General features: G+C 40.1%; 2 protein-coding genes across 2 annotated transcripts; one reads left to right on the forward strand and one right to left on the reverse strand.

Moving 5' to 3' along the window:
• Positions 1-7,495: 7,495 nt before the first annotated feature.
• Positions 7,496-15,212, reverse strand: gmpr2 (guanosine monophosphate reductase 2). The gene is made up of 10 exons (XM_038731037.1): positions 15,134-15,212; positions 14,453-14,593; positions 13,777-13,896; positions 12,004-12,087; positions 11,725-11,898; positions 11,526-11,607; positions 11,033-11,139; positions 10,184-10,226; positions 9,922-10,081; positions 7,496-8,792 (listed from the first exon to the last, which is right to left on the reverse strand). Exons 2-10 carry the CDS (start codon positions 14,537-14,539, stop codon positions 8,603-8,605), a joined length of 1,047 nt encoding a protein of 348 aa, XP_038586965.1. The 5' UTR covers positions 14,540-14,593; positions 15,134-15,212; the 3' UTR covers positions 7,496-8,602.
• A 211-nt stretch (positions 15,213-15,423) lies between these two features.
• Positions 15,424-18,823, forward strand: nedd8 (NEDD8 ubiquitin like modifier). The gene is made up of 4 exons (XM_038730853.1): positions 15,424-15,708; positions 15,825-15,872; positions 15,975-16,057; positions 17,042-18,823. Exons 1-4 carry the CDS (start codon positions 15,691-15,693, stop codon positions 17,166-17,168), a joined length of 276 nt encoding a protein of 91 aa, XP_038586781.1. The 5' UTR covers positions 15,424-15,690; the 3' UTR covers positions 17,169-18,823.
• Positions 18,824-18,841: the final 18 nt, after the last annotated feature.

Here is an 18,841-nt window from a genome sequence, read left to right on the forward strand (position 1 = left end):
AAGAAGCAGGCCACCTCTGGGGATCTCTGTTGACTCTGGTTGATCCAGAAAACCACCAGGAGCTTGTTGCCACTAATTCAGACCTGATATTTGACCAACAGACTTTGGGCCCCGGCATGTCACTGTCTGAAGACAGCAGGAAGGTTTTCTACAGTAGCTGGCTGGGGCAATGCTCTGCCTACATGTTTCGCATTCAGAGTACACTTCCTATTCCTTACTTTCAGAGATGGGTGATCAGCTTCTCTAAAGACTGTGACTGGACCTTTGGTTTATGTGACAAAAACTATGCCAAGGACTTGAAAGATGGAGACGTCTTTGGATTGTGCTGCAAAGGTAACCAGCTCAGCTCTCTCACAACAGAGTGTGATGAGGTTTTCAATGCATCTCTCCCTTTAAAAACCTCTGGGAAGCAGAAAACTGAAGAGCCCAAACTAGAGAAGAGGCGAAGGGTTTCCCTTCAGGTGATCAACCCTTCAGATGAAAATGTGGCAAAACAACTGGCCAGACCGCAAAAAGTGGAAGTGATCTGGAGCTTTCCTAAATCACTATCGTTCTTCAGCAGGATTGGCCAGCACCAGAGAATGAAAATAGTCACAATAACGATCAGCACCACCAGCTGCGACCTATCCCCTTTTGTTTGCTTGGAAGTTAAAGAATCGCAGAAGAGCTCAAATACGTTGAGCACAAGCTTTTTTAGAATAACATCATCAGTTAAACAACCATGCCAGAAGCAATGGAAATGCTCATGTGGGATGGTTTACACTGAAACCAGTAATTCATACAACTGTGGAGGGTACATTTACCAGAAGTCTTCTCAGGCCACCTGTTCTTGTGGAGTTGTTATTGGCACATCACGCATCACAAAGGTGCTTTGTGAACTTCTGTAATTGACAGCCATGTTGTTGTCTCCAGCCCACATCACCAAATTTCTGTTTACACATTGTTAATCATATGCGTTTTAATGCCTACCAATCAAAACCAGAATTAGATTTTGTCTTTGTGTCATTTGGTGTGATTGATTAGTACTAAGTTGCGGTTAAATTAATATACAATGCTGTCAGTGCAAAGATCTCAGTAATAATGGTAACACATACAAAACAAGTTTAAAGTAAGGTTTTTCAAAGTAAGTGGGGCAAATCTGAAAATGCAAATGTGATTAAATGTATTTCAACAAAATGTAAATAATTATAGTGAATTAATTAGAACATTCCATGGGCTGATAAGTAACCGAATTTCATAGTTTGCTTTCATTTTATTACAAGTCATGATGTCTTTTACACACAAAGAGCTTATATGTTCGCCATGATATAAATCAGTTCCCTCTCCATTGAGTATTGAAACTTACCTAAACTAATCAAAAACATTATAACTTACTAAATGTTGTTTGCTTTCATTGGATGAGTGTAAAATCTCATTAATTAGTGTTAAGTTTCTGTCAAATGAAAATCAATTAATGCTGCTTTAGGTGTACACAGCATACACTGTAGGCAATATAACATATTCAGCTGATTGTCTTTTCATTGTAGTGATGTTAGGTATTTTGTTTTGGGAGTTTTAACTGCAAGGTTTCCCGTTTTGTTTCTGCCTGCCAGTTTAAGGTGTCTGTCTCCACCTACTGGTGATGAACTGGTCATTGCTCAGTATGCATGTTCTCATGAAGTCCGAATGGCAACAACTAATTTTTAGTCTTTTGCATCGTTCATACACTGCAAATATGCTGAATAATAAAGCCAGAAAATGTTTAAAATGTGGAATGTTATATTTGACTGCCATTTCCATACCAATGTGGCAATAGAAATGAAACAACACAGGTCAAGTTACAACAAGTCCTGATGTCTTTCACATACAAGGAACTCCTTGTTTGTTTTAACCCACATAAAACCAAAGTGCCACAGCAAGTTTTGGTTCCCCCTTCGACTGCCCGGCAGCATTAAGGTGAAGACAAGATTTCTTTATGCTAAACTACGCTAGGGTCTCCTGGGTGTAGCTTTAAATTGGCCAGTCAAAGAGAGGTCCCAATCTTCTCATCTAACTTTCGGGCAATATAGTGAATAAGCAGATTTCCTAACATGTTGAACTATCATCACGAGTCAGATGATGCCACATTACTGCATGGTTTGTTGCATGCATGGTATCTGCCTTTGGTAAATTATTCATAAAATGATGAGCTTAGAAACATCCTAGAAACATTTTCATAAGCAATGAATATTGTAATAGCCCAATGTACATCTTTTTAAACAATCATTGCCAAGCCTTGACTGAAGATGAGCAAAGACTTCATGAGCACTTTTTGTTCTGGTTTATTTCAGTACACCAGCGCATTAACATTCATTGAAATAATTACTGTAAAAAAGCTCATTAATGTAACACTATTTTCGTGTACTGGAAGTTTGCATACTTTGTTTCACTGTTAATCGGTTGATTGGGTTAATAGTCAGTTACACAACCATAGAAACGTGCTTATATCCTTTTCATTCTGTGACTTGTTATAAGTGTTAAAGAGCATGTGAAAAATATTGTCTTTTTAAATTTTTCTTAGACCTAAATATGTACACAGATGTTCTTTAATCAGATACATTAGTGTTTATTCATGTATCGTTAAGTAAGGTTATTCTAGCAGACAAATAAACACACACACATTGACACACATACAAACATACAAGTCAGTCAGACATACTTTGTTACAGAGAGAGTGAAACATTGTCCTTTTATTTCAATAGAGCTGTTTTTTAAGCATATCATGGTGCGGCATCAGCTTTTGCTTCTTTTCTCTAATTGTTACAACTTACCCCAGTAGCGGGATAGGTTGGTTGTAGGGTCTGGGTATCTCTGGAGATACCCAGGCCAGAGCTTTCCCCCACCTGGCTGGGGGAAAGCTCTGGCTACATTTTTATGCATTCACAGCCTGTTCCTAACTTTCCCAGATGGGTGACCAGCCTCTTCAAAGTCTGTGACTGGACATTGGTTTATGTGCTAAAAAATATGCCAAGGTCAAGATGGAGACATATATGGACTGTGCTGTCACAACAGAGTATAATGAGGTATTAAATACATCTCACCTTTAAAAAACTTCTGGGATTCAGAAAACTGAAGGGTCCAAACTAGACAAAAGGCAAAGGGTTTCCCTTCATGTGATCAACCCTCCTGGGTTAAAATATAGTGCTGTTGGTGCAAAGATCTCATAATAATGATAACACATGCAGAACAAGTTTAAAGTAAAATTTTGTGGAGTAAGTGGAGCAAATCTGAAAATGCAAAAGTGATTAAATGGAAATCAAGAAAATGTAGCCTAAATAATTATAGTGAGTGAATAATAACATTTTGTTGAGCTGATTTATGAGCTGATAAGTATCTAAATTTCATAGTTTGCTTTTCTTTTTTAATTTTTTTTTACAAGTCATGAGGTCTTTCATGTACAAAGAGTTTATATGTTGGCATGTTATAAATACATTCCCACTTCCATTGGTGTTGCTCATTTCTAATGTGTGAAACGAAACTTTACTGTAAACCTAACAAAAGGCTGAAGCCACATCTGTTTGACTCCACCCCATGAGTGTGTTGTTAAGCAGAAATTGAAACTGTTGTGCAGCGCTGCTGTGGCAGAGCATTCAGACCAGAGACTGACAGACTAACGACGGGTAAACAACTAAATTCAGCAAACTCAGATTTCATGTAAAATCTAAGAGCAGCAAGGAGGATCCTAAGGACTTTGTTCAACACTGAATAATATTCAAAAATAATCTATTCTGGACTTCCTGCTTCTGAAAACATGTCTGACAATCTGCAAAAGGACCCACAAGTGATCCTCTGCGACATGTGTACAGAGGAGGACAGGAAACCAGCACGGAAGACCTGCATGAAATGTGAGATCTCCATGTGCGTCCAGCACCTCCAGGCCCACCTGACCACTCCTGTGTTACTACAAACTCATCCTCTGACTGAACCCATGTCTTTATGTGGGACCACCAAATGCCCCCAACATGGCAAACTCGTGGAGTACTACTGCTTGGATGACTTGACCTGTGTGTGTGTGTTTCCTGCGCCATTGAAGACCAGCACCGCCTGCACAACTTGAAGACCTTCTCCACAGCCCACAAAGAGCTCATGGAAAAGCTCAGTGCTGAGCAGCAGGCCTTACTGGTGAAAACTGAAGACGAGAATGTGAGTCTGGAAAAGTGGGAGAAGAGTGAAAGAGAGAAGCTGGGTCGCTCTAGTGTTCGTCTCATTGAGGCTGTGACTAACCTGCGTGACGTTGCCCTGGCCAGTGTCCAGAGTTCGGTCTCTGCCCGTATGGTGTCCATCAAAACCAGCAAGACCAGCATCCAAGCAGCACAGAACGAGAAGGACACCTTCAGATTCCTGCAGATGTATTCTCAGGTGCATCAGGATGTGGAGAAGGCCAAGGCCGTGGATCTGAGAAAAGGGTTGGAGCCCGGCAGTGATCGTGACAGACTGGTTCAGGAGATACGACAGAATGGTGAAAAGATGGTGAAGCAAGCAGGCCACCTCTGGGGATCTCTGTTGACTCTGGTTGATCCAGAAAACCACCAGGAGCTTGTTGCAACTAGTTCAGACCTGATATTTGACCCGCAGACTTTTGGTCCCAGCATGTCACTGTCCAAAGACAACAGGATGGTTTTCTACAGCAGCTGGCTGGGGCAATGCTCTGCCACTCTTCTGATCCGCAGCACCCAGTCAGTTACTAACTTTCAGAGGTGGGTGGTCAGTCTTTCCCCAGACTCTGACTGGACCATTGGTTTATGTGACCAACAGTCTGCAAAGAACCTGAAGGACGGACCTGTGTATGGTCTGTGCTGTGAAAGTAAGCAGCTCAGCTCTCTCACGACAGAGTGTGATGATTGTTGTGATGCATCAGTCAATTCACAAAGTTCTGGGCTGTTTCAGTCTGACATGAGCAAGAAAGAGAAACAACGCAGGGTTTCCTCAGCATTAATCACACATCAGGCTGAAAATGCAGAAGAGGCCGTACCACGACCTGAAATGGTGGAAGTGTTTTGGAACTTTGTTGCTTCCTCGCTGTCGTTCTTCAGCAGAACTGGACAGTACCAGAGGAATGAAATAATCACAATTAAGATGAGCCTCAACAACTGGGACCTGGTCCCCTTTGTTCAACTAGGAAAGGAAAGCAGTGAGAATATGTCCCAGCAGCAATGGAAGTGCACCTGTGAGAAGGTTTACAGCAGGAACAGCAATCAGTACAGTGATGGTCGGCGCTACTACTCTCACCGGGATACTTGTTCCTGTGGAGAGATTATTGGTGGCATAAGCATCACAGAGGTGGTTTGTGAACTCAAGTAATTGATAGGACCCAGCTGATCATCATACAAAGCTAAGACGTGCATGGCTACAACTACCTACAGTAATAACATTTCATTAAGTGAGTATAAATCTCATTGATTAGTGTTGTTGTCAAATGAAAATGTAGTGATTTTAGTGTTAATATCAGTAGGCTAATACGCAAATGCTGTGATTGTTTTCAGTGTACAAAATACACTTCATACTACACAGGCAATACAACATGTTCAGCTGAACGTCTTCATTAAAGTGATGTTAATTATTTTGTTTTGAGAGTTGTAAGCAACAAAGTAGGTTTAAGGTGTTTGTCTCCATCTGGTTGTGAACTGGTCGAACTGGTCATCTTATGATGTCCCACTGACAACAAGGAATTTGTGTCTTTTCATATAGTACATACATTGTGAACCCACTTGATATTAAAGCCAGAAAATGTTTAAGATTTGGAATGATTTTATTGACTGCCAATTCCATACCAATGTACCAATAAAATATGAAACAACACAGATCATGTTACAACAAGTCCTGATGTCTTCCACACACAAGGAGTTCCTTGTGTATGAAATATGACTCACCAACACACGTTGTTAGGTCATATACATTCCCATGCTCATTTCTAATGTGTGAAACAAAACTTAAAACTTAACTCTAAACCTAACAACCAGTCAGCCAAATCTGTCCAACTCCACCCCTTGAGTGTTTGGTTAAGCAGAAATGTAAACTGTTTTGCAGTGCTGCTGTGGGTAGAAAATCAAAAACACATAAAACAGATAAAACAAGAAAACATAAAAACAAGAAAACATTTTTAAAGAATTAAAATACAGTTAAAAGTAAAGAAAAATACTATCAACTAAAATCAGGAAAGGCTCTCCTATAAAAGTATGTTTTAAGAAGGGAGTTCACTGACTCATTTACTGACCTGATTTCTGCTGGCAGGCTGTTCCAGAGCCTCGGGGCCCTGGCTGCAAACGCTCTGTCCCCTTTAGTTTTCAGTCGAGACTTTGGAACAGACAACAGACCTACGTACGTGCTGGTGCAGATGGGACTAAAAGGTCAGAGATATAACTGGGAGAGAGGCCATGAAGATCTTTAAAAGTGATCAATAACATTTTAAAGTCTATTCTAAAACATACTGGGTGCCAGTGTACTGAAGGTAACACTGGGGAGGTGATGTGGTCATATTTCTTTGTTCTGATTAAAAGCAGCTGAGTTCTGGACAGTCTGGAGTCGATCAATAGATTTTTGGTCCAAGCAAGTAAAAAGGCTGCTGCAGTAATGATTATAAAGGCTTGTAAAATGGTCTGTGTGCTTAAAAGTTAACATTGATCACATTTTTTATATATTTCTAAGCTGGTAAAAACATGATTGCACAAGCTTTACGATGTGCTGCTCAAAACTTAAATTACTGTAAAAACAGATGCCAAGATTCCTTGAAACAGGCCAGATATGATCCACTAGGGAACCAGTAAATGCCAGAATTTGCTATGTCATTTGCTGGGACCCAGTGACCAGGATCTTTGTTTTGTCTGAGTTCAGGTGGAGGAAGGAGTTATTACGTGAAGTCAGAATTTCAAGGTCTGTGAATCTGATGGGCAGGTACATCTGTGTGTCCTCAGCCTAAACATGAAAAGAGACGGCACGTTTCTGGATAATGTGTTCAACAGGAATCACATAAAGAAAATCTAATGGGTCCCCAACCCCTGAGGCATATTTAATGACCAGAATGAAGACACACAGAACCTCTTATTGATATAATGAATGATAATTGTTCCTGTGGAGCGATTATTGGTTGGTGCATGCATCACAGAGGTGGTTTGTGAACTTCAGTAATGGCTACAAATACCTACATTAATAATTTTTGCTTTCAGTAAATATTTCTCATTGATTAGAGTTGTTGTGAAATGTCAGTAATCAGTGATAAGTTTATGCTGTGACTGTTTCAGTGTACACAGTATACATCATACACTAAAGGCAATATAACATGTTCAGCTGAATGTCTTTTCATTGTAGTGATGTGAATTATTTTGTTTTGGCAGTTTGAACCAAAGTAATTTAGGTGAACTGGTCGTTGCTCAGTATCTCACAGTGCATGGTCTCATGATGTCCAAATGACAATAAGAAATTTGTGTCTTTTGTATCATACATACGTTGTGAATCTGCTCAATAATAAAGCCAGAAAATGTTTAAAATGTGGAATGTTTTTATTGACTGGTTAAAATGTGAAGTGGAAAAAAAAGTGAATTTAAAAAACACATTTCAGTTTTACCTTTTGCCATTTCCATACTAATGTGACACTAAAAAATGAAACAAAACAAATCATGTAAGAACAGCTTGAAACAGTAACCATTGATACAGTTTGAAGTGAAACCATAAAAAATACTGATGCTGTAATACTTCCTAGGATTGACAACTTAATTTTAAGGCTATAATGAATCATAAATTACTTTGAATGTGCACATCTCTAACATAAACCCACACGAACTTTGGTATTGCCAGGAGCAGCTAGACAAGAGAACAGCTACACATATGTTAATATTAAAGAACACCTCTGCTATGAATTCAGCACTTCATTACTATGTACTGGATCTGCTCTAGTACTGTAGCATTCGGTATTGGTCCATATATAATAATTCTCCCAAATCTAATTCACATACTATTTTAAAAAGTAGCAGTAAGTGCTGGATACAATGCGTGCCACTGTAGTTTAGTAATGTATTCATTACAATTACAATAGCAAAAACTAATCAACTCTCAAATTACAAATCATTAAAGTGCAAAACTTAATGAGTGATTGAATTTCTAAAATTAACCGCATATTTCCTAATTAAACAGCTGCTGCTGACATATTTAGGCTTTCTAAATAATTTAAGACTTTTGCTATAACTTTATACGTGGGTGACAAACACTCACAGTTGATATATATGCTGTTTATAGACAGCCACAGAAAGGACCTTGCATTGGAATGATGAGACAGCAGACCATGAAAAGGCGGAGGAATTCCTACTCTAGCTTACATCTTACTGTCTAGAGACACACTGGCCCCCGAAACACTTTGTGGCTTATATGGAAAAAAGTAACATTCAGAGTCTGTGCGCTGAAAAACATTTCTGTTAATGTCAATGAGGTCAACATACTAAATATGCATTGAAATGTCAAAGAACTGTAAAAACGAATAATGATACTAAAAGGGCAGTATTTAAGTATTAATATATGTGTCTGTTCACTTGTGTTTGGGAGTCAGACAGGCAGTGCTTGTAGACTTATCCTTGGATCTGAGTCAGCTGGACAATCAGCTGTCGTTGCCAAAGACGGTGTTGAGCTGTTGGGTGACCCTGATGAAGGTGGTCCTACGGCTCAGCTCCTTCAGTTTGCCTGCCCCAACATAGGTACAGCTGGAGCGGACCCCGCCCAGGATGTCTCGTATTGTCACATCCACTGGACCTTTGTAAGGCACTTCTACTGTCTTCCCCTCCGACGCCCTGGGGGCAAAACACACACATACAAACAGAGGAATGTGGTTTACTACGCAAACATCACTCACCACTCTGCACCTTAAGTTTAGCGATTAATGCTGACAAGCAACAGACTAGGGGTAGGAGAAAAAAATTGATTCTCAGATGCATCGCGATGCAGACGTGAAAGATTCTGACTCGATTAACAATTGTCAAAAAATCGATTATTTAAATGTTAATTGATAACGTAATGTTGACGGAACACAAAAGGCGGGAATTGCGGAAGTGCACATAACAAACAGAAGGAGAAGAAAAGGGTATAAGAATCACCAGGAAGGCATTATTTAAATTTCTTAAAGACACTGGGTTGGTAAACAGAATATGAGAGCACCTTATTGAGGTTGATAGCTGAATGATATGATGTTACACACTCCAGTACAGTAGGTGGCGGTATGCACTTAAAAGTTGTTTGCAATCCGCCATTAAAGAAGAAGAAGAAGTGCACATAACAGAGAGACCAGTGTTCCCCCTGTATTCAGCACAGCACTGCTGCGGAATGAATAACCACCTTACTTAAATGTCACGCAGTCATTATTATCAATGTGCAAGTAATTGATTTTAACTCGCACACTCGTGACACTCGATGCCTGGCAGCTCCGTGTATCTGTGTGTGTGGCCGAGCCACTGAGACAGAGCGAGCAGCAGAGCATGACGGTGAAAGTTAGCGGATAAAAATATTAGCGGTAAGTTTCAGTCTGGTAGTAAACGTGCAGCGTAGGTCACTGTGTGTCCGTTAATAAAAGTCTGTAGTTTCTCCAACTGCTGGAAACATTAAGGCGGTTAGCGCTAGCAAACATCTCCCCTGTACAGCACGTTTTATAGCTGTTATCTAACGTTAGCTAAATTAGTAACAAAGTAATATTAATTAGCTCAGCTGTATGTCATTACTAACTTACCTACTTGCCAAGGGTTGAGAACATCTGGTACTAAACTGGTATCCAGCTTAATCCTGTTTACATTCTGTACATCCTGATAATTATATGTCTGACAGCTGGTTGTTAAAGAAATGAAGCTGGAGACCATGGTCACTAAATCACATGCACATATGAAAAACTTATATATTTTCCCCTTATATACCACAATAACTGACTCTGACCTGTACTCAGCCACGCCTCCTGCATGTTTCTTCATCGCAGTGTCGGAGCTCATTCCGTAGAACAGCTTGTATTTCTTCCCGTTTTTCTCAATAATCTCGCCCCCGCTTTCTGAGTGGCCAGCAAGCATACCGCCCAGCATCACAAAGTCTGCTCCAGCACCTTTAGAGTCGCGCAGAAAGAGCAAAACAAATAGTGAGAAGCCTGTTTCAACAGAGGAATTCTCCCTACGGCTGTAATTTGAATGGAAACACTGAAACTTACCAAAAGCCTTTGAGACATCTCCTGGGCAAGTGCATCCCCCATCCTGTGTGAGAGAGAAGAGAGGGACAAAGACCAAACAAAACGCCATGTTATGGGTCTGACTGTATGTTTATCATGTCTGCATGAACATACAGCCTGGAGAAAAAAAGACAAGGCTGCACATTCGCAGGGTGAAATACATCTAACAAAACACATTGCCTGTGGGGAGAGAAGAGTGGATGGAATTACAAAAAGTAACTTGGGACAGGTGGAAACCATTCATAAAGAAAGATAAGAAAAATTATCAATAGTTTCTGCCAAAAATAGTTCTTTCTTGCCAAGATGTAGATGAGAATATCGAGCCATTTGGTAGTTAGCTTAGCTTAGCATAGAAACTGCTATATATATATATATATATATATATATATATATATATATATATATATATATATATATATATAACTGCTAGCCATGCTGTGTTTGATGGCAACAAATATTTCCCACAAGTACCTATAAAGCTCACAGATTAATACATTATATCTTGTTAGTGTAATGTACAAAAACAAATGTGTAAAAATGACAATTTGTGGGGTTTTTCGGTTGGTTATGTGCTACACACAACAAGGCTCTAGTAACAATGAGAAATAGTCCAGTACATTACTTCCACCCAAAAAAACAACATACAAATGTTTACTTTACAGACAAAGCCGGGCCAGTTATTTCCCCCTGTTTCCAGTCTGTATGCTAAGCTAAGCTAACTAGCTGCTGACTGTAGCTTCAATTTAGTAAACTATTCCTAATTCTAGACAATAAGAACTGTGTAGAAATTATGATCAAATCATTGGACTGCCATAGAAAAGAGTCACTCACAGAGATGATGTGGCCTCCCAAGCCATGGGCTGCATCTGCACACTCAATCACAGCGCTGAGCTGGGGGTACCCCACCCCTGTCTTCTTGCGGGTGGTGCACACAGAGCCTGAAGAAGAAGAAGACATAATAGTAAGAGATAACTCCTTGTAGTCTGTGGTACATGATTTGAAAACTGGAAACAGCATTTACAAACCCTGCTGGTGGTCTGCTTAACCTGTGTGTGGCAGATGAATCGGAGTTGCTACATTGCAAAACATCCTTCCAGGGACAATATAAATAACAGTCTGAATTCACCTGATTAGTGAAGCAAGTTAGTTATTTTCTTATACAGATCTATAAATTGGGTTCTTACATATGTCGTGAATACTGTATATAATAGTAACATAGTATTACGTTGACGTTTGGTGTATTTGAAAACATCAAACTTTTGATGATGCTACTATGTTATGAATGGATGCAGAAATGTGTTAGTAAGTGTTACGCTGTGATCACCTGGTCCGATGCCTACTTTGATGATGTCAGCGCCAGCCAGGATCAGCTCTTCTACCATCTCTCCTGTCACCACGTTTCCTGCCTGAGCAAAATAAAAGCAATAATAAAAAATGTTTTATTGATTATCAAAGAAATGTTGTGAACATTCATTCCCTTGTCAGCCGCACATGCTGGAGCTTAAAGGCAGACATCTACGAACCATTATAGTGTGGGAGGGGAACTTCTGCCTGACGTCTTTGACAAAGTGAACAAAGTGTTCAGAGTAGCCGTTAGCCACGTCTACACAGATATACTGGAGCTCTGGCACCGCCGCCAAGATGGCTGAAATCCTGTCAAAGTCACCGTCACCGGTGCCTGTGCTGACTGCTACACTCTGGGATTTAAACCAGGAAGAGACAGACAGTTGTGTTACAATAAATACCACCATTAATAAACTCCTTGAAATAATGGGTTACATAATAATGAACACTTTGGGTACCTGCAGGCATTTGGGATGGTTCTTTGCAAACTCCACCCAGTCATCCACAGAGTAATGTTTGTGAATCGTAGTGAAGAGAGTGAACTGGTGGAAGCGACAAGGAACAACAGCGCAAGTGAGAAACATTATGCAACCAGGACACACAGAAACACAATTCAGCAGTTTGCAGGGAAGAGGCAACTAAAATATTCTGGTTCAGTGTGTAGTCTGTGGATGATGCAATGACATCTAATGACCATTTGGGGCAGCTTTTCTAACTGTGAGTGAGTGATGGAGTGAATGAAATAACAAAACAAAAGAATTAATGTTAAAGTGAGTATTTTTTTATTTTTTTATAAATCAGTGGGGTGATTCTTATCTTTCTGAGTCTTAAAAGGCAAAGACAACGCTGACAGGTAATACACAGCAGTTTATAAACGCATTAATTTTGTTTTTGCCCCCATTCATCATGAGCTGAACTCAAAGATCTAAGAATTTCTCTATGTACACAAAAGGCCTATTGAGCACTTCTCCTTTGCCGATATAATCCATCCACCTCACAGGTGTGGCATATCAAGATGCTGATCAGACAACATGGGCATTGCACAGGTGTGTCTTAGGCTGGCCACAATAAAAGGCCACTTGAATATGTGCAGTTCTATTCACAGCACAATGCCACAGATGTCGCAAGTTTTGAGAGAACGTGCAATTGGCATGCTGACTGCAGGAATGTCCACCAGAGCTGTTGCCCGTGAATTTAATGTTCATTTCTCTACCAAAAGCCGTCTCCAAAGGCATTTCAGAGAACTTCAAAGAAGCAGTACATCCAACTGGCCTCACAACTGCAGACCGCGTGTAACCACACCAACCCAGGACCTCCACATCCAGCATCTTCATCTCCAGGATCGTCTGAGACCAGCCACCTGGACAGCTGCTGCAACAATCGGTTTGCAGAACCAAAGAATTTCTGCACAAACTGTCAGGAACCGTCTCAAGGAAGCTCATCTGCATGCTCATCATCCTCATCGGGGTCTCGACCTGACTGCAACTTCGCACAGCTATTGAAGAGGAGTGGACCAACATTCCACAGGCCACAATCAACAACCTGATCAACTCTATGAGAAGGAGATGTGTTGCACTGCAGGAGGCAAATGGTGGTCACATCAGATATGAGAATGATTTCAGGTGGTTTCCAGACCGCCCTGGATCCCTCAATACAGTGAAACAGCACATTTTCGAGTGGCCTTTTATTGTGGCCAGTCTAAGGCACACCTGTGCAATACCCATGTTGTCTGATCAGCATCTTGATATGCCACACCTGTGAGGTGGATGGATTATATCGGCAAAGGAGAAGTGCTCAATAGGACTTTTGTGTACATAGAGAAAGTCTTAGATCTTTGAGTTCAGCTCATGTTGAATGGGGGCAAAAACAAAAGTAATGCGTTTATAATTTTGTTCAGTATAGATACAGATGCTACACAGAATAAGCAACCAAAACTTGGCATCTGGGTCGGAAAAGCTTGATGACCTCTCACTTTTAATTTGGTCTTTAGTGAAGAAAGTAGGGCCTGTCCTCAGTCATCGGCCTGCTATGTAATACAGTGATTATTCTGCATTATAGTGTTCACTGCTTGGATTAAATTTAGATTCACTTAGTTTTGTTTAGACTACTTTGGTCACTTTTCCTTTCAAAAAGGGATAATGATAAATTACATTAAAATAGATTCTAGCACTGTGAAACATTTTGTGAAATAATAAGTGATTTATACACATCCCATGTAATGCTTAACCGACCTCGTGCAAAGCCAGGGCCATCTCAAAGGTCCCCACAGTGTCCATGTTTGCAGCGATAATGGGGATCCCCCTGTAGCTGCCCTTGGAGTTCCTGAAAGAGAAGCTCCTCATTAGGTCCACCTGGGAAAGGCAAGGACAACGAGACATTAGATAGATGCCATAAAGCAATTGTCAGACAATTCAACAAACAGACAACTATGAAACCAACACAAAATATTACCAGAGGTAATAGGTGTACCTATTATAATAAAGGTGCAGCATCTCCACACCAAGAGGTGCAGTAATGTTTTTCACAGTTTGTTTAGCAACACAATACTGGTATGCACGAATGATCTGCAGACTGGGTTGGTTCGGAGGGATGGCACCCTTTACCGTCTGCCTGACGGTAATAGCGTACTTAAATTAGTCATTTTAAATTCTCATCATGATTCACAGCATGTTACTACAGTTACTGGGCCAGGAGGAGCCAATAGTAAAGTAAAGGGTCACTGCTTGAAGTCTCTAACCAGTTGGTAAAATGTGAACGAGGGCTAATACTTTCCTCTACTTTAATGACTACAAAATGCCTATAAGGTTGTGCACTCACTCACAGGGATCATATAATGGAAACATCTGTATTTAGGTCAGACAGGTTTCATCATGTAGGGGGAACAATACTTCACACATGTGTATCTACCTCGCTCCTAGACTTGAGTGTGCTCCTCTTGGGACGCAGGAGCACATCCTTGAAGTCCAGCTTGATGTCATTCTCAATGCGAGGCATTTTGGAAACAGGTTGTGCAGGTAGAGTAACAACAAAAAAGTGAAATAAAGCAGTCTGTGAAAGATAGGGAGGTCAGAGTTTAAGACGATTGCGTTGTGTCTTTTCTCATTTGTACACCCCCTTTATGCACTCATACACATGGTCATCAACTTCATTTAACTAAAAGTAACTTAGGCATGGTGTAACGTTAGGGTCTGCAAGCAACACTGTAAAAGCAAACGAAAAAGACAACAGATGTGTCAGAAATAGCCAGAAGAAGAGTAACGTTACGTTAATTACTGCTATGTGGACATGTAACGTTAAAAAGGTAATTTTTAGCTTGCTAGTGTTTTTTTAATGGTTAGACGATACTGAAAATAATATTCTTAATGGTTTTCACGTTATGATATAACCTTTTTCACAAGGATTAAGTTAACATAAGTTAGCTTAGTTGGTGCTGTCTGCTTAGCCCCGTTGTCAAAAATCAAGGTTACGTTATATAATGTGAAAGTGTCACATTTGAATCCACCATATTAGCAGTGCAACCCGTTTACATTAGCACACAATGCTAATTACCCAAGTGTTTTTTATAGATTTTGCAACATAAAGTATTACCTTTACAGAAATTATGACTGAGGTTGTCTGTGCCGGAGTTGTTTCCTTTTCCACTGTGTGAGCGGGAAGATTCACGGCGGCGGACACCAACTGACAGCCGCTTTGTAGTTTTTAAAGCGCTTTAGCTGGTAGGCGACATGCGGGTAAAAACTACAAATGCAAGGTTCGCTTTACGCTACGTTGCGCTGGTGTCGTGAGGGTTGTTTTAGGTATTCAGGAAACAAATGTCAGTTTGCTTTTGTTGGGGCGATACTCACGCTAATGTGAGATTATTTTAGGGCAAAGTCGGTGCTTTTTCGACGGTAAATGAAACAAAGGAGGTCCGAAATTAAATTAAAGCGGAACCGTTGACATTTCTTTACAAACGGGGAGGCGGCGGGATTAACTGGGAAACACAGGAAACACGCATTTTCAGGAAGAAGAGGAATATATCGAGTTTCCATTTACAAAAATACCGTGTTATCAGTAGGTTATATCAAATCATAGGTTCAGTTAAACTATAATCATACAGTTGATCCCGCTCCAGTTTATTTGATAAAAAAAACAAGTCAACAAAGATGCTGATTAAAGTGAAGGTAGGGCGAAGTAAACACAACGATTAGCCCGGGTTAACAGTTAGCCTAACTGAGTTATTGAGTTGTGTCCGGTCTCATAATTTGCTCAACAATAACCTGAAATTGTTTTTTTACAGACACTCACAGGCAAAGAGATAGAGATTGACATAGAGCCCACAGATAAGGTATATAATGATCTTTTATTTCCTCATGTGTTGGTCATTACTCATTCTTCATTGTGTGTGTTTGAGCTTTGAGCCGTATGTTTTACATTACCTTTCATACAGGTGGAGCGGATTAAAGAAAGGGTGGAGGAGAAAGAAGGGATCCCTCCGCAGCAGCAGAGGTTGATCTACAGTGGGAAACAGATGTAAGACTGAGATGCCCTTTGTTTTTCTTTACCTGTCTTTCATTTCCCCAGTCTTAACTTTCCCATCCTTTAATTCAGTTTTTCTTATTTTACCATATCCCATCCTGATGTAGTGTAAGTACTAACTGGTGCACCAAATGCATGCCAACCTACTGCTGAAAATAGTCCCAAACAAATACACATTTAATATACATAATATACTCCTGTTTTAGTAATAATAATAATAATAATAATGAATAACATTTATATAGCACTTTTCTAAAAACTCAAAGATGCTTTAAAGGGAGAAAGGTGAAAGTATTTAAGTAAAGTTTTTTTTTAAAAAGCAGGTGAAGGAAGTTATCTGGGGGTTGCAGTCTTGAAAAGGTGGGTTTTGAGGGCCTGTTTGAAAGATGGCATGGAGTTAGGTTTTTAGTGTTGTGTCCGCGGACCGTGTCGAGGTGTGGCGGGGAGGAGGTCAGAGAGGTAGGGAGGAGTAATGTTTCAGTTGATTTTTGGAAATCAGCCTTTATTTTAAATGAAACTATATATTCCGGACCCGTTTAAAGATGTATGTCTTTGGTTGGAAGTCAGAAACATTATATTACACCGTGGGTAATTTGCCTTGGTGAAACAGACTTAACATACAATGAAACACTTTAAACAGATAATAAAAATATGTAAAACAAATGCTAAAACCAGCCACAAAAGCTCACATTAAACAATGTATGATGGCATGACATAGTGAAAACAAGTGAATACACCCAGCCATCATCATCCAACTCAATCATTACCATCATCACTCACCAGTTTTATGGGAGAAGATAATAACACCAGTATTATAAGTTGCATATCTTTATCTCCTTAAGAATATGTTATGCTGTATTAAGGAGCTGATGTTTGTTCTGGCTGTCATTGTAAAAAATAAAACAAATGAAAGTTAGTTTTTTAATAGAGGGTTTTCTGCTGTCTGACGTTTTGTATCCTGCATGTCTTTGTTCTCAGGAACGATGAGAAAACAGCTGCAGACTATAAAATCCAGGGAGGCTCTGTTCTCCATCTGGTTCTTGCTCTGCGAGGTGGACAGGTGCCCCGCTCTCCCAGAAGCCTACACTCCAAGCCTGCACTGTAGACATCACTTGGAAACATGCCTTAGCCTTTGCGATGCCTACATTAAGCGGATCCACCGAAGTTGCGCATCCAGGGGTCACCGGGTGGCAGTGTAGGCAACACAGAGCCATTGGTAGAAAGAGTTAGATCAGGTTCTACTTGTGGCAGCCACTTCCCTTCAGCCAAATATGTGTTGGCTGCCAACACTGCCCCCACTGTAACATTTTCATGGTGAATGTTACGTGTTCTGTCCTGGCAGAAAAGGCAAAGTAACTTTCAGAATAAAACAAAGCTTTGGCTAAAGTTTTACGACCCAGAGCTAATTTTGGCTGCTACAGAAAACCGCTTCTACTCTGCAGCTCTGCATGTAAGCACAGAGGTTACTATTGTTCCTCCGATGATAAAACAGCTAACTGTAGCTTAAAGATTCTTCAAGGAAACCCAACCTTGGATCACAGCCTTTGCCTTCAGAGTGTGACACAAACTACGGTTTACTTGTTCTGTTTCATCCATGTTTTATTCTGTTCTCTGTCATTCGCCCCAACTCAGTATAATAATCTGGATGTATCAATCAAAAGTCTTTTTCTTGTGGAGTACCAATTTAACTTAGTTAGATTTGCAAAAGATGGATAAAAGAATCTTCAAAAGAATAGTTTGACATTTTGGGAAAGACACACATTCGCTTTGTGCCAGAAAGTTGGATGAGAAGATTGATACCACTCATGCATACCGTATCTCTGTTAAATATAAAGCTTATCTTTGCACAAAGGCTGGAAAGAGGGGGAAACAGCTCTGTACAACAGAAACTAAATCCTCTAATAACTTATATCTCGTTTCTTAATTTGTACGAAAATCAAAGTTTGGAATGACAATTTGCCTCTTCACGTGCTCGGCTATTTCTTGGCTCTGAACAGCTGCCAAGCAACCGATTGATACCTAAGGAAGTTACTGCTCCCAGTCAAGAAATAGTCTGTGACATAACCCCCTGAAAAATGACAAGTTGTGTATTTTTACACTTGGGCTTTTGTACACATTAAATAATTGCAATGTGGTGTGTTAATTAGGGAGCTTTAGAGGTGCTATTAGACAGACTTTGTTTCTGTTGGATAGAGCCAGACTAGCTGTTTGCCCCGGTTTCCCGTCTTTGTAGAAAGCTTAGCTAACCTGCTGCAGCCTTATATTAAATGGACAGAGAGTAGTAAAAGAGTGTTATCAGTATTCTCATCTAACTCAGGAAATGAAAAAGCATATTTCCCAAAATGTCGAACTATTCCTATAAGGGACAACGAGAAGTAAAGGACATGTCTTGTGTCAGGAAAACTGCCCACCACTAATGCTAAATCATGTACCATAGATTTTGCTTTATATAAGCTTCAAAAGTAGACTGAGCATGTCCATTCTGTAGGATAATGTTTTATATTATTTCACATGAATTTAATCTGTCTTTTTGTGCTTATTGCACATTGTGTTGATTAGAAGGAGCGTGCCAACTGTGGTGTCGTTTGACAATGGCTTCAGTTTCCATGGGTATTGTTAGGTTTGTATGTTCAGAGAAGCAACGTTATCTTTTGGGATTGCTGCGTCAGCACCCATGTGCCCCCTCCCCCTCACTCAGTGTGACCCATGCTGTAGATTAGTTTGTCAGTTGAATAAACTTGTGTTAATGCTGAAAATGCCTCACGGTTGCCATTCTGT

The sequence above is a fragment of the Micropterus salmoides genome, unplaced genomic scaffold (genome assembly GCF_014851395.1).
Source record: "Micropterus salmoides isolate LMB-PRFRI ecotype aquatic unplaced genomic scaffold, ASM1485139v1 Ms_hic_scaffold_2, whole genome shotgun sequence".
NCBI classification, from domain to species: domain Eukaryota; kingdom Metazoa; phylum Chordata; class Actinopteri; order Centrarchiformes; family Centrarchidae; genus Micropterus; species Micropterus salmoides.

Bases quoted from the DNA above. Each gene is read 5' to 3' on its own strand.
- gmpr2 (XM_038731037.1), bottom strand. From the start codon at position 14,539: ATGCCTCGCATTGAGAATGACATCAAGCTGGACTTCAAGGATGTGCTC. The intron at 12,088-13,776 runs GTCGGTTAAGCA...CGCTTCCACCAG, and splicing joins TGGCCCTGGCTTTGCACGAG to TTCACTCTCTTCACTACGAT. The intron at 11,899-12,003 runs GTACCCAAAGTG...TTTAAATCCCAG, and splicing joins ACCATCCCAAATGCCTGCAG to AGTGTAGCAGTCAGCACAGG.
- nedd8 (XM_038730853.1), top strand. The intron at 15,873-15,974 runs GTATATAATGAT...CCTTTCATACAG, and splicing joins ACATAGAGCCCACAGATAAG to GTGGAGCGGATTAAAGAAAG. The intron at 16,058-17,041 runs GTAAGACTGAGA...CTTTGTTCTCAG, and splicing joins ATCTACAGTGGGAAACAGAT to GAACGATGAGAAAACAGCTG.